The sequence below is a fragment of the Erinaceus europaeus genome, chromosome 7 (genome assembly GCF_950295315.1).
Source record: "Erinaceus europaeus chromosome 7, mEriEur2.1, whole genome shotgun sequence".
Taxonomy (NCBI): domain Eukaryota; kingdom Metazoa; phylum Chordata; class Mammalia; order Eulipotyphla; family Erinaceidae; genus Erinaceus; species Erinaceus europaeus.
In genome coordinates this window covers 4,934,421-4,959,797 of record NC_080168.1, presented here as the reverse complement: position 1 = coordinate 4,959,797, position 25,377 = coordinate 4,934,421, and the positions used below count along the sequence as shown (strand labels likewise).

Here is a 25,377-nt window from a genome sequence, read left to right as displayed (position 1 = left end):
CACACACACACACACACACACACACACACACACACACATCTTTAAATATGTGGACATAACCCGAGAATAGTGGTGTACACACCACTACATCTTGCTGTCACGGTTAATTCATTGTATTAGGCTGGGAAGATAGCATAGTGGTTAATTCATTGAATATTTCTTCAGTGGAGGCTATTTCTCATGTTTAAAATTATCTGCACCTGGGAGTCGGGTGGTAGCACAGTGGATTAAGCGCAGGTGGCACTAAGCACAGGGACCAGTGTAAGGATCCCGGTTCAAGCCCCCCAGCTTCCCATCTGCAAGGGAGTTGCTTCACAAGTGGTGAAACAGGACTGCAGGTGTCTATCTTTTTGTTTATTTATTCCCTTTTGTTGCCCTTGTTGTTTATTGTTGTTGTTACTGCTGTCGTTGTTGTTGGATAGGACAGAAAGAAATCAAGAGAGGAGGAGAAGACAGAGGGGAGAGAAAGACAGACACCTGCAGACCTGCTTCACCGCCTGTGAAGCGACTCCCCTGCAGGTGGGGAGCGGGGGGCTCGAACCAGGATCCTTAAGCCGGTCCTTGTGCTTTGCGCCACGGGTGCTTAATCCACTGCGCTACTGCCCGACTCCCAGGTGTCTGTCTTTCTCCACCCTTCTTTGTCTTCCCCTCCTCTCTCCATTTCTCTCTGTCCTATCCAACAACAACGACATCAATAACAACTACAACAAAAAAAAAAAGGGCAACAAAAGGAAATAAATAAATAAATAAAAATATCTGCACCTTTTATTTGCACCCTAGTGCCATTGAATCTGATGTTGTGTTTACCATTCAAATAGGAAATAACGTGTAAGACTGTGTATGACTGAGTTAGTAATCTACGTATCGTAGACTGGACTTTCTAGTTTCTGGTCAAGGAGTTAAATAATAGGTTCCACGATGATAAGCTGCCCCCCCCCCAACTTGTATTTTGATTTTAAATGGTTTTTGTTTGGGGTCTCTGACAAATGGGCTTCCTCAAGCAAAGACACTTTTAAGCTGGAGAGAGCTCCTTTAGCCAAATGGTGTTTCTGAGATGCCCTTCAGTCCTCTCTTCGGGGATGGTCTTGGGCTTTTGATGGGTAGGTGTGAAGCACGACTCAGGAAAATGACACCTGTCCAGCTGCTCTGATGAGAGTGGCAATGGACTGATATGGATTTCTTTTCTTTCTTTTCTTTTCTTTCTTTCTTTCTTTCTTTCTTTCTTTCTTTCTTTCTTTCTTTCTTTCTTCCCTTTTGTTGCCCTTGTTGTTTTATTGTTGTAGTTGTTATTGATGTCATCGTTGTTAGATAAGACAGAGAAAATGGAGAGAGGAGGGGAAGACACGGGGAGAGAAAGACAGACACCTGCAGACCTGCTTCTCTGCCTGTGAAGCGACTCCCCCGCAGGTGGGGAGCCGGGGGCTCGAACCTGGATCCTTACTCTGGTCCTTGAGCTTCCTGCCATGTGTGCTTTACCCACTGCGCTACCACCTGCCCCCATCTGACATTTTTTTCTGACATTCTAAATCTTCATCACACCAAAATAACTTTTCGCAGTGGGTTTATCCTGCCTCAGTGGCTGAAAGACTTTGTGCAGTACTGAACTGTTGCCGAGATGGTCTTGTCTGGAGGAAATCAGTAATTACATTTGCTGTGGAGATTCCCTTTTCACTCATGGAGAAAAAGAGACCCAAGCAGTCCAGTCACCTAAATGACAGGGTTGAGATAACATCAGAATTAAGAGACACATTTCTCTCTTCTAGTTAATACTAATTATTATTATTATTTTTGTTAAAATATATTTATTTTCCCTTGTGTTGCCCTTTTTTATTGTTGTAGTTATTATTGTTATTGTTATTGATGTTGTTGTGTTAGATAGGACAGAGAGAAATGGAGAGAGGAGGGGAAGACAGAGAGAGGGAGAGAAAGAGAGACACCTGCAGACCTGCTTCACCACCTGTGAAGCAACTCCCCTGCAGGTGGGGAGCCGGGGGCTCGAACCTGGTTCCTTACTCAGGTCCTTGTGCTTCGAGTCACATGTGCTTAACCCGCTGCGCTACCACCCGATGCCCCCGCCCATGATATGTTAACAGTATTTTTCTCCACCTGCAGGTGAGTGAAAAGAAAAGAAGGTTAACTTAGAAGACAAGAGTGTCAGGAAATACTACTGTGAGAAGTGAGACTAATTAACATTTGCCCCTTGTTCTTCTAATTAACTTTTCCTTTTCAAGAAAAACTTCCCTCACTGCTCCCCACCCATGTAAAACACACACAGTCACCCACCAACCCCTAAACAAGGGCAATTGAATTAACAAACTTTTATCATGTCACACCCTAGGGCCCCCCCCCCCCATTTCTACAAACAGTTCTCTGGTGAGAGCTTTCAATGATTTCTTGAGGGAAAGACATTATCACAGGATAATATGGTTTCAAAGAAGCTGGGTTTTGTTTGTTTGTTTTGTTTTGTTATATAGTATACAAAAAAAATGGGCCAACTTGGCTGTATTTAGGGTTCATCAACCGTTGCAAATGATTTTTCAAATGTTTTGGGTTTGGTAAAACCGAAAACACATTTTGACCAGCCACTTTTCCTTCTTAATTTTTCAAACTGTGTATTTTAGGGAAAATTTGATCCACCTGGTTTTGATTCATTTACTCTTATATCATTGATGTTTTTCTTTCCTACGGAGCCATTTGATATCCAAGAAGCTTTCTGAACCTTTTCTATGTTCATTTAAAGTATTTTCCTTCTTAAGAAGAGGAAGTCCTCTTTGCAACCTCAGAGGCCATGAATTTTGAGTGCTCTCTCAATTCAGCTATACTGAAATACATTTGGTATAAATCTGGTTTATTATTAACATATTTTATGTTTAGAGCAAATGGGCAGATTTTTGTTTCTGGTTTCTGAGTGAAACCAATGACAAAAATGAGAAAATAGACTTCTATTACAAAAATTTTTGGTTTTAGATGATGTCTAACTGTTATTGGTAAATCCCCATGGTAAGATCTGTGCTCAGAGGCATCGTTTTAAACTTTGCCCAGGTCTTGGGTAAGATGTCATTGAATAACCAGTACACCTGTCGTATTTCATGGACAATGTATTGAGGAAAGAAAACAAAAATTCCCAGAAAGATTTGTGTACCAGCCTTTAAAATATTTACACTGTTTGTTACTACAAGAACCAAGAGTAGGGCTACAGGTCTCATCAAGTTCACTGAGCATTGATGGCTAAGTCTGGTTGAATCAGTACAGCTCTCTAAGGATGACAGGCTGTCTCTGAACCCAACGTGCAACTGAGCAGCTAGACCCACAGACTAGTGACACTGTGGTTACCACTGTAAGATGCCTAGATCAACTTTTGTTTTTGTTCACATGGTACAAAAGCAAACCTTTAACTCAACCACCCATCTCGTTGCCTTTAAAGAATAATATTAAAATCGAGATTATTAGTGTGTAATGTATGTAAATTGCATATTTGGTGTCAGCCATGCTTATTAGGCAGCCTCTCCATTTCATGCATATATGTATTAGACCATTGTGGTTCCCTTTCAAATTAGATTTCAATTGCTCAGCACAGTTTCTTCTGACAAACATTTGTTAATCCTGAAACTTCTTAGGGAGAAGCATTTCATTGTTACTATGTGTACACAGAACTCAAGATTGCTTTTGATTTTGCTTGTCATTTTCTTTTTTTTTGGACTGCAGTTGGTTTTTGTTATCTCATATTCTTTAGTGGGAAGGAAAGATGGTTCTTTGCCTATCAAAGATTTAATGGCCACTACAAATAAATGTATTATTATTATTATCTTTATTTTTTAATTAAAAAAATATTTATTTATTCCCTTTTGTTGCCCTTGTTGTTTTGTTGTAGTTATTGTTGTTGTTATTGATGTCGTCATTGTTGGATAGGACAGAGAGAATTGGAGAGAGGAGGGGAAGACAGAGAGGGGGAGAGAAAGATAGACACCCGCAGACCTGTTTGTCCGCCTGTGAAGCGACTCCCCTGCAAGTAGGGAGCCGGGAGCTCGAACTGGGATCCTACTCCAGTCCTTGCACTTTGTGCCACGTGCGCTTAACCCGCTGCGCTACTGCCCAACTCCCTTCTATCTTTATTTTTATTGGATAGAGACAGCCAGAAATTGAAAGGAAGGGGGGGACAGAGAGGGAGAGAGACAGAGAGACACCTGCAGACCTGCTTCACCATTTGTGAAGCTTTCCCCCTGCAGGTGGGGACTGGGGGTTTGAACCTGAGCCCTTGCACACTGTAACATGTGCGGTCAACCAGGTGCACCACCACCAGGTCCTCAATTTATTATTTAGACAGTGTATAGTTATTAAGAATGGCTGATATGGATACTTTTCAGTTTCCTACAGGGACAAAAAAATTTATTTTCTGGTGGCATAAAAATTCCTTGAACTCTTCAACTGGGGGCACATGGAAAAGTGGTATGGCTTTCCCTGATGCCAGGACCAGCACCGAGTTTAAGAGAGCTGCTTTTCTATGCATATTCAGATACTCTCTCCCCCCTTTTAAAAATATTTATTTATTTATTTACTCCCTTTTGTTGCCCTTGTTTTATTGTAGTAGTTATTGTTATTGTCATCATTGTTGGATAGAACAGAGAGAAATGAAGAGAGGAGGGGGAGACAGGGGGTAGAGAAAGACAGACACCTGCAGACCTGCTTCACCGCCTGTGAAGCGACTCCCCTGCAGGTGGGGAGGCGTGGGATGGGGCCGGATCCTTATGCTGATCCTTGCGCTTTGCGCCACCTGCACTTACAACCTCCCCCCCTTTTTTTTTTTGCCTTCAGTGTTATCACTGTGGCCAGGTGCCAGCACTACAAATATACTGCTCCTGGTGGCCTTTTTTTTTGGGGGGGGGGATAGAAGAGAGAGAAATTGATAGGGGAATGGGAGACGGAGAGGGAGAGAGAAGGACACCTGCAGACCTACTTCACCACTTGCAAGGCTTCCCTCATGCAGGTAGGGAACCAGGGCTGAAATCTGGATCCCTGCACGGGTCCTTGAACTTAATACTGTGTGCACTTAGCCAGGTGCACCAGATAACTCTTGATAGGACCTGATACCGGGTCACATGACATAATACCGGGTCATTTGTTTTGTCCATTTCATAGGCAGGGAGCAGGCAGAACCTGTGTTCCCAACCTGCCTTTATTCTCATGAGGAATCAGTTAAGCAGGTGACCTGCCACCACCCCATTTCCTAACAGAGCCTCATTTCCTCCTTTATACTTCCCAGAAATCCATCTGCAGGAGGAAAAAGAGTTATTTTGATTAGAGAGATCAGTTGGGTGTCAAACAAAGTTTGAGCAGAGAGGCATTCCATGGAGAAGAAAACCACCTCTCAAGAGCTTGAGCCTGTGTTTCATTTCTAAAGTCTTTTCTTGAGCTCAAAGCTAGGACGGCAGAAGCCTTGCATGTTTGGAAAGTGCAAGATGTTCATGGTCATTAATGAGTCCATCTCAGCTCCATCAGAGTGACCACTGGGCATTTGCTCGTTTCCATTCTGCCATATTAGGTTTTCGAGGTGTCCTGCTCCGTGGTGAAAAAGATTGCTGTTAATCCATTTGTTGAATCAACGCAGACTGTAATTGACCTGGTGCCTTCGGTTTTTCCCCTGAAGGCTGTGGTTGCTACGCTGAAAAATATGAAGAGGGCCCTGGTTTATGTCAGCTCTCACCACAGCCTCTTGAGTCAGTTATACATTTGGAGACTTGTGAAAGAAACAACTTCTTGGCTTTAATCTCCTTTTTAGAAAAAGGGCAAGAGCAGCATCCAATGATTGAATCTTACATCATGTCGCTGAAATGAACCACAAGAAAACCTTTCTTACTGAATTAAATTTTTCTTTGTGTCTGCTGGACTGATTTAAATAGAAACCCCATCAGCTACTTTCTCCTGTACATCAGGCAAATCAAACGCAACAGCCCCATGATTTGTTGTAGGCCCATTTGAATTCTTTTAACCATTGAAGAAAAAAAAAATGAGTGTGATTGCTTAGTCTAGTTATAAGCTACTAGAATAAAAGTTTTTCTTTGTAAGTTGGTAATACACAGCAAAACCATGTTGGATTCTAGTGTGAGGCCAGTGGTCTGAATCAACCCTTTATATGTGGTTGGAATGCAATGTAAAGCTTTTAATTTATTACTGCATTTGCAAAATGGCAGTATCTACAGAAATCTGAATACTTGCATATTTATTCAATTAGGGAATGAATGTGAGCTTTGTACTGCAGACACAGAAGACTGGATTCAGTCATTAGTTGTGTACTATTTTTTTTTGTTGTTGTTATTATTATTTTTTTTCTGAAGAATCTGTCTCTGTAAATGAGTCTGGGTTTCATCAAAGGTCCATATTTTTCAATGTGCAGTATGACATTTAAAAATTACTCTTGACGTTGAGCTAGAATTCAGCAAACTAGAGTTTTTCAGATTAGTGGTTGTTGCATTGATCCTGATGATCAATGGGACTGGCAAACTAGGAGATCCTATGAAACAATGAATTTTGTAGAATCACAGGGTAACACACTCACACAAAGGGAATATCTTTTAGCTGTGAGTTGGCTATGCAGTCAGTTGTTAGTGCTGAACTTGTGAGGGAGGCAGACATTATTTAGAGATATAACTACTTTCTCCTCACAAAATATTGATGTCTTATTTTGAGAAGGTTGTATTAATAAACGGATCAGACTATTGCATTTGTTCTAATATGTGAAAACCCTCACTAGGGCTAGTCTTATATTTGTATGATTCCATGGGAAACATTCTAGTTCAATGTCAACTCTTCTGTGACTCTTTGAGGAAGGATTTCTTATTTTATCTCCTATTGATGCCATGTTAGTGTGTCTATACCTTGTTAAAACATAGGTGACATTACATTATGTCATGTCTTTCTCTCCTTTTTTTTGGCTATGAGGTTCTGGAGCAGAGGTGGGGAACATTTTGCCATGGAATACTCATATGGTCTGAATCTGCCAAGGCAATTGCAGGAGTGACTTGAAGCTCAGTGTATCTTGGATTTTTTTTTTTCTTTTTTAGCATTAAACACTAATTTTTTTATCATCTTTATTTTGTTTATTGGATAGAAACAGCCAGAAATTGAGAGAGAAGGGTGATGGAGAGAGACAAAGAGATAACTGCAGCCCTGCTTCACCACTTGTGAAGCTTTCCCCCTGCAGATGGGAAGTAGGGTTTCAAACCAGGGTCCTTGAGCATTGTAACGTGTGGGCTCCACCAGGTGCGCCATCACCCAGCACCTAATTATTTTTTATATTTATTTATATTTATTTTTCCACTTTTGTTGCCCCGGTTGTTTTCTGCTGTTGTAGTTATTTTGTTGTTGATGTCGTCGTTGTTGGATAGGACAGAGAAAGAAAGAAAGGAGGGGAAGACAGAGGGGGAGAGAAACACAGACACCTGCAGACCTGCTTCACCGCCTATGAAGCGACTCCCCTGCAGGTGGGGAGCCGGGGCTTGAACCGGGATCCATATGTCGGTCCTTGTTTGCGCCACCTACGCTTAACCCACTGCGCTACTGCCGACTCCCCACCAGCACCTAATTTTCAAGCTGATAATTTTGTATCACCTGTGAATGATGTTATAAATACCCAAGTGGTTTTTAGCAGAAAAAAGTTTCTGGTGGAGTGATGGTATCTCACAATCATCTTTGAAAACCCAGAAACCAAATAATATCTCATAATAAAGACTTGGAAAAGTGGCTTGGTAGACACCTTGGAAAAGTGGCTTGGGAAACAAAGATTATCAATAGAAAAGTTGGTAAATATTACAAATTATATACCCTTTTATCTCTCAGGGCCTGAGGGCACATTTGCCTACAAGATGCTTGGGAAAAAAAATCTTACAAATGAAAACAAGTTTGCATATAGCACAGCTAATTTAACGATGGTGTCCTTTACTTGAATACAAAACTCTCAAAAGCTGATGAACACCTCTTAGTACTGAAGGCACGAAAATGAGTGAAGACTCAACTTATGATTCCTTCATTTCCAAAATGGTTCCCTTGTTTATTTTTTACACAAGTGGCTGACTGCTTCTTTTCTGTTTAATGTCTTATGGTGTCTTCTGCTTCAGCACAAACTGCCAACCCTCTGTATAAAAACTTAGTAGGAAAAATAAAATTTTAAATAATTTCTTTTTTTTATTTATTTAAGAAAGGAGACATTAACAGAATCATAAGATGGGGGGGGGTACAACTCCACACAATTCCCGCCACCCAATCTCCTTATACCATCCCCTCCCCAATAGCTTTCCCATTCTCTATCCCTCTGGGAGCATGGACCCAGGGTCATTGTGGGTTGCAGAAGGTGGAAGGTCTGGCTTCTGTAATTGTTTCCCCGCTGAACATGGGCGTTGACTGGCCGGTCCATACTCCCAGTCTGCCTCTCTCTTTCCCTAGTAGGGTGGGTCTCTGGGGAAGCTGAGCTCCAGGACACATTGGTGGGGTCTTCAGTCCAGGGAAGCCTGGCCGGCGTCCTGATGGCCTCTGGAACCTGGGGGCTGAAAAGAGAGTTAACATACGAAGCCAAACAAATCGTTGAGGAATCTTTAAATAATCTCTACTGGGGATTAATGCTTCCTCGTGCAATTGTTGACACAGGGATACAATCTGTCATCTCCTTATGAAAATTTTCTTCAGGACTCTTACATCCACAACTTTGGTAATTTTTTTCATTATTATGCAACAAATCCCCATGATTCTTTTTTTTTTTTTTAACTTTTTAAAAAATATTTTATTTATTTTCCCTTTTGTTGCCCTTGTTTTTTATTGTTGTTGTAGTTATTACTGTTGTTGTTGTTGATGTTGTTGATGTCATCGTTGTTGGATAGGACAGAGAGAAATGGAGAGAGGAGGGGAAGACAGACAAGGGGAGAGAAAGATAGACACCTGCAGACCTGCATCACTGCCTGTGAAGTGACTCCGCTGCAGGTGGGGAGCCAGGTGGGACCCTTATGCCGATCTATGCGCTTTATGCCACGTGCACTTAACCCGCTGAGCTACGGTCAGACTTCCCCCAAGAGTCTATTCACTCAGTTTATACCCTTCCTTCCCAGGGTCCTTTGCTTTGGTACAATACACCATACCCAGTCCAAAATTAACTTTGTAGGGAAAATAATTTTAAAGAAGCCTTACATTTTTCAGTAATGTTTAGATGTGGCAGAGTATGGAGTTTAGGATAGAAACAGAATTCCTGTTTATTGACTCCGTTGTAGTATGGGTATAACCTGTTGATTGAAAGAGGTTCTAATGCACAAATTTCCAAGATATATCTGCCACTCACTAGATGTGTGTCTTCCAACAAAAAATATTTCAGTTTATTTTTCATCTTGTTAGACCTTGAGGTTATTAAAAAGAAAGAATTAAGGGGCTAGGCAGTAGTACAGCAGGTTAAGCGCATAGAGCACAAGGACCGGTGTAAGGATCTCGGTTTGAGCCCCCGGCTCCCCACCTTCACGGGAGTCCCTTCACAGGCGGTGAAGCAGGTCTGCAGATGTCTTGTCTGTCCTATCCAACAACAACAGCAATGGCAACAATAACAATAACAACGACGGCAACAAGAAGGGTAACAAAATGGAAAAAAATGGCCGCCAGGAGCAATGGATTCGTAGTGCAGGCACCGAGCCCCATCAGTAATCTTGGAGGCAAAAAAGAAAAAAAAAGAGAGAAAGAATTATAAAATTATTCTGAGAAACACAATAGTTGGGAAACATAAACACTTCATTTCATAAGGTAATACCGTTTTTGGAACAGGGATTTCACTGTTCTTTATATCTTTACTTAGATATATAGTGTGAATTTCTGACAAAAATATACTTTTGGTTGTTCCTGACTACAAAGGCAAATGTGGAAACTGAGTAACAGCAAAGGAAACAGAGGGTTATTGTTGTTGTTTGTTTTATTCTTAAGCAAAATTTTCTCCTTAGACAAATTAGAGAACTAAGTGTCCTTTCAAAGATCAAAATGTGCCTGGCATATGGTGATCCTTAGAAATACAATGTACAATAATTGGTTTTGTTTTAGTAATTCAGATCTCAGTAACACAAAGAACGGCCCTTAGAACAAGACTCAAAGATTCTTCATTCCGTGCAGCTAACAGTGGAGAGTGGACATGGCTGTCTTATTGTTTTCTTTTTTTTTTTTTTTAATTTTTGGTTTGACTTATTGAAATATGATATTGTCATGAACACATTAAAATACACTCCAGCTTCTCTCTGTCTATGATATATAGAAGGAAACACTAAATTATAAACACAGTACCACAAGGTTTGGTCTATCTGACGAATGCTGTGCTTCTCTCTTGCCGGCAAACGATATTGGTAGCTAAAAAGACAGGCAAAATAGATTTTAAGAAAGTAAGGAACAGGCAACGATGTAGTTTTGAGTTAACTGATTGATAGCCTTTTTTTTTTTTTTCTTCTTCTTTTTGCCTTCAGGGATACTGCTGGGGCTCAGTGCCTGCACCATGAATCCACTGCTCCTGGAGGCCATTCTTTCCCCCCTATGTTGCTCTTGTTGTTGTAGCCTTGCTGTGGTTATTATTGTTGTTGTTCGTTGTTGGATACAACAGAGAGAAATGGAGAGAGGAGGGGAAGACAGAGAGGCGGAGAGGAAGACAGACACCTGCAGACCTGCTTCACTGCTTGTGAAGCGACTCCCCTGCAGGTGGGGAGCCGGGGGCTCGAACTGGGATCCTTACGCTGGTCCTTGTGCTTTGCGCCACATGCATTTAACCTGCTGCACTACTGTCTGACCCTCCAGCCTTTTTTTTTTTTAAGCCAATAATTCATAAGAAGCATTTTGTCAAGATCTGTGGGAGCAGATTCAGTTTCTGCAGATGAAAGAACTATGTAAGCGTCTTTGTTGTGGGCCATGGATCTTGCCAGCATACATAAGACTTTCTGTGCAATAGAAAACATAGCCACTGTCCAATTCATGACCAAGAATACAAGTAAATTTCCATGTTGAAAAAGCAACACACCTTTATTGGTCAGTGTCCCTGAAATTGTAAGAGAAGGTAGTAAGGTAGAGGGGATTTTAGCTCAATGACTAGTATCTTCTGGCTCTTTGAAAGCTATTTTCAGATGTTGTCTACATTTGTAGAATTCTTTATATTTATATATATTTATATTTATTTATTTATATATTTTTTCCCTTTTATTGCCCTTGTTTTTTTTTATTGTTGTAGTTATTATTGTTGTTGTTATTGATGTTGTCTTTGTTAGAGAGGACAGAAAGAAATGGAGAGAGGAGGGGAAGACAGAGAGGGGGAGAAAAAGACAGACACCTGCAGACCTGCTTCACCGCCTGTGAAGCGACTCCCCTGCAGGTGGGAAGCCGGGGGCTTGAACTGGGATCCTTATACCGGTCCTTGTGCTTTGCACCAGGTGTGCTTAACCTGCTGTGCTACTGCCCGACTCCCTATTTGCAGAAATCTTACACATTTCCACATATTAAGAACATGTTTATTCTGCCTTTTAGGACCTTTCCTAAAGGAGCTGTTCATTCTTGATCTCTGCTGATTAATCCTGTGTCATTTGGTTTCTTTCTCTCTCTCTTTCTTTCTTTCTTTCTTTCTTTCTTTCTTTCTTTCTTTCTTTCTTTTTCCTGAAGACCCACTTCCTTCACATGAAGATACAGGGATGGAAGTGTCACTTCTGTTCATCATGCTTTCAGCAGATGGGGTGTTATAACATTGACTTTGGCAGCTACAGAAGTATTTGCCATGTATGGCCTAGAACAGAGAAATTTCCTTGAGTAGCTGGGTAACTGCTTTTCTTCCCTAAGTTAGGGGCTTGGGTAGAGGGTGATGGAAATGGAATAGCTCAACACTGCTGTGCTTCAAAGTTATGAGCCTTATTTATTTTTTAAAATATATTTATATATATTTATTTATTTTCCCTTTTGTTGCCCTTGTTTTATTGTTGTTATAGTTATTATTGTTGTTGTTATTGATGTCATTGTTGTTGGATAGGACAGAAATGGAGAGAGGAGGGGAAGACAGTGAGGGGGAGAGAAAGACAGACACCTGCAGACCTGCTTCACCGCCTGGGAAGCGACTCCCCTGCAGGTAGGGAGCTGGGGGCTTGAACTAGGATCCTTAGGCCAGTCCTTGCACTTCGTGCCACATGCACTTAACCCACTGTGCTAGCACCCAACTCCCTTAAGCCTTATTTCTCAATGGTAAGGTAATATATTGTTAGTTTATTTTTTTTTTTATATATTTTATTTCACCAGGGTTATCGCTGGGGCTCTGTGACAGCACTACAAATTCACCACTTCTGGTGGCCATTCTTCCTCTTTTTTCCTTCTCTTTTATTTCTATTTTGCTTTCGATAGGACAGAGAGAAATTGAGAGGGTGATATGGAGAGAGAACATAGACACCTGTTGACCTGCTTCACCACTTGTGACATGCCCCCCTGCCTGTGGGGAGCTGGAGCTTGAACTCCGGTCCTTGTGCTTGGTAATGCGTGTGCTTAACTGCTCAATCCCTTATTGCTAGTTTATTATTTTTAGTTGTAGGAGGAACTCGGCAATTAAACTTTAGCAAGGTTTGTGCTTATGAATGGTCTTAAGGGCAAATCAGTCCTTAAGATACAGGTATAGTTTGCAGTTAATTAGAGATAGTTTTAAAATGCTATCTCATTGAAGTATCATGGGATGTCCAAACATGGACTTTTTCCCTTTTTATATTTGGGATTGTAGGTCCTGAACGGTCTATTAATATTGAACAAGCAAGTCCTGAAGTAGTCGTGAAATCAAACCAAAATACATGCTTGATTTTTCCACAGTCATATTTTCAAAAAAGGTGATAGGTTTGCGTGTTTATTCTTCAGAGGGTTACTCAAGTGCTGAGAAACTTCCTGAAATGAGAAGAGTTAACAGCAGGTAATGCCATTCCTCCCAGAAAGAGTTTGAGACGCTCTGTGTTCAGTGATTAATGAGGGCATCTGACCCACATCTGTTTTACATTAGAATGGAACATTGCCCTGACATCCTTAGGAGCATTTGTCAAGATTCCCTGGACAGAGCTTCTGTAAATTACATGCTGCAAATGTGTCAGGGTCAGATAAGAGGATATCATTAACTCCCCCAAGTTTACTCAGGGTTCTGCCAGTTCATCTTAATATGCTAAAGACCAACAGTTTTCCTTGAGATGTTTTGTCATCTTTTTCGTTCGTGGAAGAGAAAGTAGGCGTACCAGGCCTCCATTACTACACGTGCTCTTTTCTCATAAGTCATATTAATTGTAGACATGGTCACAAAGCAGATTAAATGCAGGCATCCGTAAATGAAGTAAAACATATGAGAGTTTTATTACAGCCCACGGTGGGTTTAACATAGTCAAATATCAACTCTGTTCCAGGGTTTTTTTTCATTTAAGTCAAATGCATTTTTTTGAATGAACTATAGATTACTGATAATAGATGTACTTGATATTATTTCTGATTGGTAACTAGAAACAAGACATATGTGCATATATATATACTTTTTCACAAACAATTTTTATGCTCATTCTTTGTCTAGATTTACATTTGAGTCATCAGTCCTTGAAGAATATTGCTCTCTGGAGTCATCAGCCTTAGAAGAATACTGATATCAAGCTAGAGATTTAACTGCTTAGCTCTATCTGAAGAGCAGATATTCGAAGGAATTGATACAATGAGAGCTAGTTTATGATTGGCCACATGGCTACAGTTTAAAAGCCTGTAAGCTAGAGTTGAACTGAGACAGTACAGACTGGGGCTATTTAGAAATACATTCACTGGAATTATTCCACTGCCTGACACTTTTGTGTTTTCATTATGCTACTTTTAAAATGTGAGCCAAGGGTTAAGGTAAAAACTAAGGTTGTATTTAGCTAGGCTTTTTACAGGCACAACTTTCCCTCTGGTTAGATAGAGGTCAGCCATGCCCTTCCCATAACTCTGAGAGTGGGTGAGAAGGTCACCATACTTACCTAAGAGAAACTTTAGCCTTGAGTGAACTTCCTCTTACAGCTTTCAAACAGACAGGACCAAAATCTAATTATTTAGATGCTAATCAACTGCAGGATCATTCCCAAGGCATTTCAGTCATTTTTAGGAAAGTCTCTCTGCTGCTTGAATTTAGGTTTTTTTTTTTTTTTCCCCTTTTTAGACTCCAAGGTAGAGGCAGTGAAATTTAACCATTAGATTCTCCAACAGCACTCATTATTGTGAAAACATATTCGAGTAAACTTTGGAATATTTTTGTCTGGCCCTGTAAATAAAAGAATTCCAGATTAAAAACCAAAACCCAGTATATATCATAAGTGGATATTTTTGGAGGGTAGGGAAGGAGCTGAAGGAGCTGACAGTCTTCCACAAAGCTGTCCTTGACAGTGATCTCCCAAAATGCAAGTAAAGGTACAGTATTAAATGTTAAGTAAAAAAAAAAAAAAACCTTTTTTTACTTCAGAAGAAAGGAAAGACAAGAACCCTGATTTCTACTAAGAAAAAAATGAAGTGTCTAGATAGGGACTGTAATTCGCTAAATCGTTTTAGATTTCTGATAAGCTCTGAGCACTTTCAGTGGATGGCAAAACCCAAATGCTTAGGCCAAGACAAATGCTTTCCAGACACATTGTTTTAAACATGAATCTTAATTTGGTTCATGATTTTTTTTATCTTCCATATTTAATCTTACAATAGGAAAATTAATTTACGAGAAATACGACATGAAGCAATTGTAAAGAGTTAGTTCTTCCTGAACCTTATAATCTTCCAATCAAGAGATAAACAACCTCTTCGGATTTCTGAAACTTGAGAGTGAGCTTAAAGGGATCTTCAGAAAATGTCTCTAATAATGCGAATGAAGGAGGAGTCCAGAGGAGAAATGGTAGCTCACGGTGCTAAGGCGTGAGATTGACCTTTGGCCAGCTATCTATACAAGATCTTAGCAATAGTGTCTGGGGAATAAATTTTGGAGGCAACAATTGAGAAATATCTCCCAGACGAGCTTTCAACTAAAGACGAAAGGTAAAAGTGAAAATCCTTCCTTGATTTCTTCTGCTTCAGTCAGAACAGGCTTCTTTAGTAGTGGAAAAAAAAAATTTTTCCAGTTATTTCATCTCAATATATGTTTTTTTTGATCTGGTATTTTAATAACAATGTGGTCAGTGTTCAGCAGACAGAACTGTGTAAACCTGCTTTTATTTCTTTTCCTTTAGAATTCAAAAACAAAAAAAAATCAGGCAAAAATGCCAGTCCTGTAGTAGAAGTAGCTTACTAATAATTTATAAGGGGTGGGGGGGAATCCCACTTCACAACAAACTAAGATTTTAGTTCAGGCTTTGGCTTGAAAATTGCTGTAGGAAAAGCGTGTATAAAAGAAGTCCTGACAATATTATTAAAAAGAAAGTATGACTGGAAGACATTCCATAACCATATTGGGGGAGTTCTAGGAAGACTGTTTACTAACTTTGTGCAGCAAAAAAAAAAAAAAAAAAAAAAAAAAGAAAAGAAAAGAAATTCCCATAGTTCCCCTGAGCCATATGAAATGCAAAGTGGTTTTTAAAGAAACATACATAAAAGTGTAATGAGACCCTTCCATAGAGATTTGAGGTTTTAAATTTTGTTAGGGGAGAAAGTAATGCACTCTCTGTTGAGATATTCTCTCTCTATATTTTTTCTGAGATGGACTTCCTTTTTGTACTTTAAATTAGGTATTAGTAAAATGATGCATGTTTCTTAAATTTTCCCAGTGTGAAATATTGAAATAAGATGCATTATTTATTGCTATTTATTACTCTCAAATTCAGAACAAATGAAAAAAAAAATGGTAATGTGTCTTTCCCTCCCTCCCCCCCAGTTTTTTTTTTTTGTCTCCAGGGTTATAGCTGGGGCTTGGTGCCTGCACAACGAATCCACTGCCCCCGAAGGCTTTTTTTCCCCCCTTTTGTTGCTCTTGTTGTTTATCATTGTTGCTGTTATTCTTGTTGTTATTGTTGTCCTTGTTGCTGGATAGGACAGAAATGGAGAGAGGAGGGGAAAACAGAGGGGAGAGAAAGACAGACACCTGCAGACCTGCTTCACCACCTGTGAAGCCACCCCCCCCCCCCTTGCAGATAGGGAGCCGGAGGCTGAAACCAGGATCCTTACCCTGGTTGGTGTGCTTTGCACCATGTGCTCTTAACCCGCTTCGCTACCACCACTCCCCTTCCAGTTCTTGACTGAGTCTGTCTTATGAGAACTATCAGTGACACTAAAGAGATAAAATATAATGGATCTCCCCTTTAAAAAAATATATGAGATATTTCTTTTTCTTTTTTTTGGTTGGGGGAGTAGTGGTTTATAGTAAATAAGGTTTTTTTTTGATACATGTGTAAAGTTCCTCAGTTTTCTGAAGGACACTGTCACCCCCAACCACTCCCACATGTGTGCATCAGGATCTGAACCCTCCACCCCACCCCAGAGTCCTTTGCTTTGGTGCAGTACACCAAACCCAGTCCAGGTCCTACTTTGTATTTCCCCCTTTCTGTTCTTTTCAACTTCTGTTCACGAGTGAGATCATCCCATATTCTTTCTTCTCTTTCTGGCTGATCTCATTTCACTTGATTCCTTCAAGCTTCATTCAAAATGAGGTGAAGAAGGTGAATTCTTCATTCTTTTTTTTTTTCTCTATTTTTTTTCTATTTATTTATTTTCTCTTTTGTTGCCCTTGTTGTCTTTTTATTGTTGTTGTAGTTATTATTGTAGTTGTTATTGATGTCGTCTTTGTTGGATAGGACAGAGAGAAATGGAGAGAGGAAGGGAAGACAGAGAGGGGGAGAGAAAGACAGACATCTGCAGACCTGCTTCACCGCCTGTGAAGTGACACCCCTGCAGGTGGGGAGCCCAGGCTCAAACCAGGATTCTTATGCCAGTCCTTGCGCTTTGCACCACCTGCACTTAACCCACTGCGCTACCCAACTCCCAATGGGGTCTTTAAAATTTTTTTTTCCCTTCAGTTTCTTTCTTTCTTTTTTTTTTTTTTAATTATCTTTATTTATTTGATAGCTACAGCCAGAAATTGAGAGGGAGGAGGGGGAGATAGAGAGAGAGAGAGACAAATAAGACACCTGCAGACCTGCTTCACCACTCTCAAATCTTTGCCCCTGCAGGTAGGGACCAGGGGCTTGAACCCAGCTCCTTGTTCACTGTGATACGTGTGCTCAACCAGTTGCGCCACCACCCGGCCCCATGTGCGGTCTTGACTTTCAGTGCTGTCATAACGAATTTTGTAATTCAGCAACTGCACATAAATCTTGCTTACTGGAGGGTCACATTTCTTCTCTCCGTATTACTTTCTTCTAATGGACAAAAAAGAAATGTATGGCAGTGTATTTCAACAAATGGATCACAACAATGTACTTGAGAGCTCATGTGTAATTCAGGGGAGATTGCCTGTTTTGAATAAAATTCTGCTCTTACTCTTTGTAACTGTACGTAAAGTCTTTTGATCTCTTTTAAAGTGATATTGGAACCTAGCTCTAGGTGATTGAATTTACTAAGGACACTTTTCCTTTAAAATATATTTGCTTTTCTTTCAGTAGGTGGGATATTTTTCTTTGTTGGGTTGATACAGTTGCAAACTGGTTTTCCCTAAGTGTTTGCTTCTTAGCACAGCTGTAAATGGATGTAGTTAAGCACAAAGAAACACAGAGAAGAAAAAGTAGTGTGTGTTGAAGAACATTCAGGAAATAAATGTGTTCGGGTTATTTTCAAGTTGGGGAAACTGACGATCCTTCCTAGCCGACTGAGTCCACATGGATCCCAGTCACTTTCAAAGCCATTAACTGGCTACGGAAGAAGAAAAAGAAGAAGAAGAAAAAGAGAAAAAGGATCACTTAGCTTACTGGAGCACTGCTGGGTAGGACCTTGCAGAGTCCGCTTTTCTGGTGATTTCACAGTAAACCCTACTCAGTCTTTATTTAGGTGACCTTGACTTTCCCCATGTCCCATATAAGACAAAATCATACTCAATCACTCTGGAGTCTTTTTTTTGAACATAAGTATTTTTAGATACATAAAAGAACTATTTTTACTACATAGCTTAAGACAATCCAGATCTTTTGGAATGTCTTAAAAAATGTGAATACTGGGAGTCGGGCGGTAGTGCAGCAGGTTAAGCGCAGGTGGCGCAAAACACAAGGGCCGGCATAAAGATCCCGGTTCGAGCCCCCGGTTCCCCACCTAAAGGGGAGTCGCTTCACAGGCGGTGAAGCAGGTCTGCAGGTGTCTATCTTTCTCTCCCCCTCTCTGTCTTCCCTTCCTCTCTCTCCTTTTTTCTCTGTCCTATCCAACAAAGACGACAACTACAACAATAAAAAACAACAAGGGCAACAAAAAGGAATAAATAAATATTAAAAAAAATTTTTTTTTAAAAATGTGGGTACTACCATGCTGTCTCCCCACAGCGACCCACCTCCCACCTGCTCTCACATGTTCATTCAAATGAGGAACAGATAACAGTGTGCAGAACCCTGGCCCATGGTGGTGGAGGAGGATCTAGGTGGGGCGTTAGAGTGATTTGAAAAGTACTGACAAATACTACACATGTATCAATGACTATATTTGCTGTTGGCTGCAAACCATTAATTCCCCCAATTGAAAAAAAAAAAGAAAAGAAAAAGAGTGAGGAGAACAGGGACTCTGGGGAAGGGAAAGAGACATATGTGACTTCTCCTCCTTCTCCTTCTCCTTCTCCTTCTCCTTCTCCTTCTCCTTCTCCTTCTCCTTCTCCTTCTCCTCCTCCTCCTTCTCCTTCTCCTTCTCCTTCTCCTTCTCCTTCTCCTTCTCCTTCTCCTCCTTCTTCTTCTTTTAAGTGACTTCTTAAAATGGTGGAATAACTGGTCATCCTGACAGGGGAGATGCCTCAGCTGGCAGACTGCAGGTCATGTAACTTGAGGTTCCCGGTTTCAGTACTGGCTGTAAAACTGGAATAGTGCTAGGTCCTTCTCACTCTCTTTCTCTTCCTCCCATCTCCTCTCTCTCATGTGAAATAAATAAAATGGCTTTTAAAACGTTCTTAGGTGAACATCTAAGTGGTGGCTCACTTGGCAGAATTAACAGTACCACGTGTGATGACTTGAGTTCAAGTCCCCATCCCTCACCCACAAGGGGGAAAACTTCATGAGAGGTGGAGCAATGAGGATGTCTTTTCTTCTTTTTATCTCTCTTCTATTAAAAAAAAAAAGAAGAAAGGCCTCTAGGTATACTGGAGTTATGCAGGCAACAAGCCTTAATGATAATGCCTATGGCAAAAATTTTTTTTGTTGGGGGCCGGGTGGTAGCACAGCGGGTTAAGTGCACATGGTGTGAAGTACAAAGACCAGCATAAGGATACCTGCTCGAGCCCCTGGCTCCCCACCTGCAAGGGGGTCACCTCACAAGTGGTGAAGCAGGTGTGCAGGTGTCTATCTCTCCCCCTCTCTGTCTTCTCCTCTTCTCTTGATTTCTTTCTCTTATCCAACAACAATGACAGCAATAACAACAACAACAATAATGATGATGAACAACAAGGGCAACAAAAATGGGGAAAACATGGCCTCCAGGAGCAGCGGATTTGTAGTGCAGGCACTGAGCCCCAGCGATAACCCTGGAGGCAAAAAAATAATTGTTGTTGAAAAGAAAGAATAATTTATTGAACAGACTTTTTTTTTAATGGGGTGGTGCCTCAGAGGTGTGGTTTCATCACTCATGCGTTGAGCTTTACATTCAGATAGATAGATAGATGGATAGATAGAGAAGATAGAGCAAAATACTGGAGCGTCTCCTGTTGCTGTGGTCCCCCGTGTCAGGTTGGGGTTTGAAACTGAGCTGTGTGCAAGGTAAGGCACATGGCATCTCTCTGCCTATCTCACACCCTCCCCTGCCCCTATTGTTTATCATGTGATCAGGTGAACCCAAGGCCTTGCACTCTTGAGATACTGTGATACTCTACCTGATTTTTAATTCATCATTATTATATTATTTGATAGGATGCAGAGAAATTGAGAGGGGGAGAGGGAGAGAGAGAGGGAGAAATAGAGACAGCTGCTACACTGCTTTCTTCTTCTTCCTCTTCTCCTCCTCCTCCTCCTCCTCTTATTCTTACTCTTCCTCCTCCTTTTGTATCCAGGGTTATCACTGGGGCTCATTGCCAGCACTATGAATCCACTGCTTCTGGTGGCCATTTTTACCCCATTTTTGTTGGATAGGACACAGAGAGACATTTAGAGGGGGAAGGGGAAGATAGACACCTACAGACCTGCTTTACCGCTTGTGAAGTGACCCCCCCCCCCCCCCGCAGGTAGGGAGCCGGGGGCTTGAACCGGGATCTTTGCTCAGGTCCTTGTGCTCCTGCTTCACCATTCATGAAGATTCCTTTTTTTTTTTTTTTTATTTTATTTATTCCCTTTTGTTGCCCTTGTTGTTTTATTGTTGTAGTTATTATTGTTGTTGTCATCGTTGTTGGATAGGACAGAGAGAAATGGAGAGAGGAGGGGAAGACAGAGAGGAGGAGAGAAAGACAGACACCTGAAGACATGCTTCACCGCCTGTGAAGTGACTCCCCTGCAGGTGGGGAGCCGGGGCTCGAACCGGGATCTTTATGCTGGTCCTTGTGCTTTGCGCCACCTGCGCTTAACCCGCTGCGCTACAGCCCGACTCCCGAAGATTCCTTTTTATACATGTGGGCTGGTGGTTTGAACCTGGTTCCTTGTGCATGGTAATGTATAATCTCAACCAGGTGCACCACCTCCTGGTCTTAGTTATTTGTTTATTTATTGAGAGGCACTGAAGAGACACCTATAGCAATGTTCTTCCTCCCATGGAGCTATCCTGGTGCCATCCATGATGCTTCTGTGTGGTGCAGGGACTCTAACCCAGTGGTTCACACTCCACAAGTCATGTGCTCTCCTGGATAAGCTATGTTTAGGTCTCTTTATCTCTTATTTATTGTTTCTTGGGGGATCTACTAAAGATTCATCCACTTAAAGCTTTATTTCAAGGGGCCAGGTGGTGGTGCAACTGGTTGAGCACACATGGTGCAATGTGCAAGGACCTGGTCCCCACCTGCATGGGGAAAGCTTTGCGAGTGGTGAAGCAGGGCTGCAGGTGTCTCTATCTCTTGCCTTCTCTACTGCCCTCTTCCCTCTCGATTTCTGGCTGTCTCTATCTCCAATAAAGAATTAAAGATTTTTAAAAAATTTAAAAAGAAGTTGTTTAGCTAGGAGGATTATCATTCGAACCCTTCCCAAAAGGACTTGTGGACTCATTGCTTTTGGAGTCTCACTGAGGCCACTTTCTTGGATTCTGACTAGTCCTTCCTCCCTTCCTCTGCTGGGTTCCCTGGAGGGAGGATCTTCATGCCTGAATCACTCTGGTGACAGTACAAGGCACACGCCATTCATTTCTCTCTTGCCTTCCTCTCTTGTTCTTACACGTACACTTTAAACAATTTTATTGTATTTATTTATAAAATGGAAACACTGACAAGACCATAGGATAAGAGGGGTACAGTTCCCACCACCAGAACTCCGTATCCCATCCCCTCCCCTGATAGCTTTCCTATTCTTTATCCCTCTGGGAGTATGGACCCAAGGACATTGTGAGATGCAGAAGGTGAAAGGTCTGGCTTCTGTAATTGCTTCCCCACTGAACATGGGCGTTGACAGGTCGATCCATAGTCCCAGCCTGCCTCTCTCATTCCGTAGTGGGGCAGGGCTCTGGAAGCGGGGCTCCTGGACACATTGGTGGGGTTGTCTGTCGGGGGAAGTCCTGTTAGCATCATGTTAGCATCTGGAACCTGGTGGCCCAGGCAAGACAGAGGCCCTTACGCGTACCCTCCATGTACCTCAAATGCCACCCTACCACATAACAGGACTATGCTGGCAGTGCTGTTAACTTGTGGACCCCTGCACTTAAACACGTTGTCAGAGTGTTTTCGGTGTTTTTTTTTTTTTGGGGGGGGGTGGTGGTTCTTCTCTCTGCAGTGAATTTATTTCTCAACTGCTTTTCAACTCCTGCCACTGCCTCTGTGTGACATTGAGAAAAAAATCACTTGCTGTCTTCAGTGGCAGCTTTCCAGCTGCAGAATTAATGATCCACTTCTTTCCGGCACAAGGTGTTGCAAGGGTCAGTGAGCTTGAACTGCTGGGACACGTCGGTGTGCTCATCTGAAAGTGGTTTTGCTGTCACTGTACTTTTTGCTTTTTAAAGTTGTCTTGTTTTTTGGGGGGTCACATGTTTGTGTTTCAGATTTGAATCATTCTTGTGTAGAGAATATTTGTTTAGAGGAGAAATGGAAGCGTAGGTAGTGGAGGCAGTTATTAAAACATCATATATCATTCGTTCACCCATTCATAACCTAACAAATGCCTAGTACTCTCTTAGGAATTATGGATGGAGGAGTCAGGTCCTTAAGATTCAAAATAGTGTCTGAACTAATTGATTCCACCATGAGAGGGATAGGTGGGTAAGGCACAAACAAATATCAGAAGGGAGTAATTCAGTTTTTTTTTTTAACTTTTCTTTTTTTTAATATTTATTTAATTTATTTATTCCCTTTTGTTGCCCTTGTTGTTTTATTGTTATAATTGTTGTAGTTGTTATAGATGTGGGCGTTGTTAGATAGGACAGAGAGAAATGAAGAGAGGAGGGGGAGACAGAAAGGGGGAGAGAAAGACAGACACCTTCAGACCTGCTTCACCGCTTGTGAAGCGACTCCCCTGCAGGTGGGGAACCAGGGGCTCGAATCGGGATCCTTAAGCTGGTCCATTAACGCTTTATGCCACGTGCACTTAACCCGCTGCGCTACTGCCCGAGTCCCCGCAGTAATTAGTTTGAGTTACCCAGAGATGATGAAGTTTGGGAGAGGAACTTTCTTAAGGAGAGTCAGAGATCAGAGACTATCAAAATAGAAGATCTTATTAAATATGCAGGAAGAATCTGATTCGGAGTCATTCAAGTTCATGGAGAGGCACATGAGTTTAAAATCCCCAGCGAAGCATCCAGCTGTAATCCGTGATGGCTTACTATTCTGTATGATAAGTTTCAGATTCTTCCTCCCTCTGTCCCTGTGTCCTTCTGTCTCTGTGTCCTTTTGTGCTTCTGCACTGTCTATCTCCATCCCCCCCTTTGAAATTCTGTTCTGATTTTATCACTAGAAGCATGGTGCACTGGTTCTCTCTCTCCCTGCCCCCACTACCTTTCTTTTTCTTTAATTTTGTTATTCCCCCCCCCCATTTTTTATTAGTGATTTAATAATGACTAACAAGATTGTTGTATATGAGGGTACAATTCCATCTAATTCCCACCACCAGAGTTCCCTCCTTCCTTTTTCTTTTCCTCCTCATTTCTCCTTCCCCTCTCTCATTTTTTTCCTTCTTCTCAAAGTGCACTCTGATGTTATCATTGGGCATGGTGTGATAACCCTGCCACTTCGACTCGGGGACTCTGTTTTCTGTAGAGGTCTTTGACTGTAGGTTTGCAAAGAACTCAACAGCTTTATCCTCCCTTTATCCTAACTGATGCCCAATCTACTTGTTTGTCTTAGGTAATGGGACTCTTGACCAACCACGGTGGGGTACCCCATCAGCCCCAGACCGACTATGCTCTCTCGCCTCTCACCGGGGGACTGGAACCAACCACCGCGGTGTCAGCCAGCTGCAGTCAGAGACTAGACCATATGAAGAGCTTGGACAGTCTACCTACATCTCAGTCTTATTGTCCACCTACCTACAGCACCACAGGCTATAGTATGGACCCTGTCACAGGCTACCAATATGGGCAGTATGGACAAAGTAAGCCTTGGACTTTCTAGTGGGCAGTTACTTCCGGAAGAGTGGAAAAATAAAATCTCAGTTCTTCCTTGAGAGACAGGGAGGTGGCCCCACGGTCAAGCCTTCCATCCCAGTTTCAGCTCTGTGGCCAAGCCAGCCCCGTTGTTCCAGCAAGGGCTCCCTTGTATAATTATTTTCTTAACTGATGTCAACACCATCTTGCGGTTATTAATTGCTGAGACGTGAAACCTCATTGCCACAGGAAAAACACCAGGGTTGGCCAAAATGAAATAACCCCTGGCATTAGAAACACATGTTCTTAATGAGGTCAGCTCAAGGATCAGATAGGGTATAATCCCAAGGACACAAGAGTTGTGTCAAACTTGTCTCAGGAATAAAAATACTAGTCGCAATCCTTTGATACCACGGTATTAAATATGACATTGTCAGCCTGTAGCTGATTTTGCCCCTTGCTGTGAATTGTCCCAGCGTGACCTAAAAAGCTGCGTGTGTTTCCTTACAGGTGCCTTTCATTATCTCAAGCCAGATATTGCATAAGTGAACTGTCCACTTGGAGCTAAATCTGGCCCTGTTTCCGGTCTCCACAGCCTGGACATGAAGGATCTTCTCAGAGGAAAAAATAAATCACCCTTTTGGGGGGTGGTCTGGACAGGAGGCCGTGGAGAGTGATTGATTTTCTTTCTCCTGTAGTCAGTTTCAAATTCTTTTTTTTTTTTGAACGTGTTGGACAAAAAGTCATGGAGGGAAGGGAGACTCAGAACAATAAAAGAGAAATGCAACATTTTTCAGGCAATGGTATAACATGGTTGTAAGGTCAAAAGATTCCAACTCTTCAGTGCTGATTAAAGCAGAGAGAGAGAGAGAGAGAGTGAGAGAGAGAGTGTGTGTGTGATAGAGAGGGAAAGAAAGAGGATATGGATTTATCTGGACTGGTTTTGGGCAAGCAGAATGTTCTACAATATAGTAGGAGAATTAAGTATAACATGTTTGACGATGTCCAATGCTGACACTTGTACTTCAAAACTGCTCACTTAAGGAAGCAGAAACGGAGGAATCCTTGACTTGTACACACTGGAAATTGATATATATAAAAAAAGTCACATTTTTTTTTTTTTTAGCAAGTTAGACTAGATATAAAGGACCTCTCAAATAAATTATTTGTTATGTTTGTCGTTACTTGTAATCCAGTTGTCAATAAATGTCTCCGATGGACCCATCTTGCTAACAGAATATGGAACAGTAGGAAGAAAAACTCGTTTTCTTTTCCTGTGTGGGAGAGGTTAGCAACGTTTTACCAGCTCATTCTCATTTGCAAGTCACCCTGGGTGGGGGAGGGAGGGAAGGCTGTGGAGAAGAGTCGACATGCATGTCCACAGCTGCTTATCAGTGTGCAATACTGTGTACCTCACCAGTGCTTTGGCCATGGCCAAGGCCATCTAAACAGAAACGGAACTACATTTTTGCAGGTGCTTTATTCTCACAGCCCATGATTCATTGTGTTAGATTGCAGTAATGGCCACCATTCGCTGGAAAACCAACTCCCGGCTTGCTCCTC

General features: G+C 41.6%; 1 protein-coding gene across 1 annotated transcript in view; it reads left to right on the top strand.

The window, feature by feature from the left end:
• The window catches only part of PAX3 (paired box 3), a 128,129-nt gene extending 103,470 nt beyond the window's left edge, over positions 1–24,659 (top strand). The window contains exons 8-9 of the mRNA XM_007521126.2: positions 23,576–23,822; positions 24,325–24,659. Of these exons, the coding sequence (XP_007521188.1) occupies positions 23,576–23,822; positions 24,325–24,359 (282 nt within the window). The 3' untranslated portion in view covers positions 24,360–24,659. The remainder of the gene's footprint in view (positions 1–23,575; positions 23,823–24,324) is intronic.
• Positions 24,660–25,377: the final 718 nt, after the last annotated feature.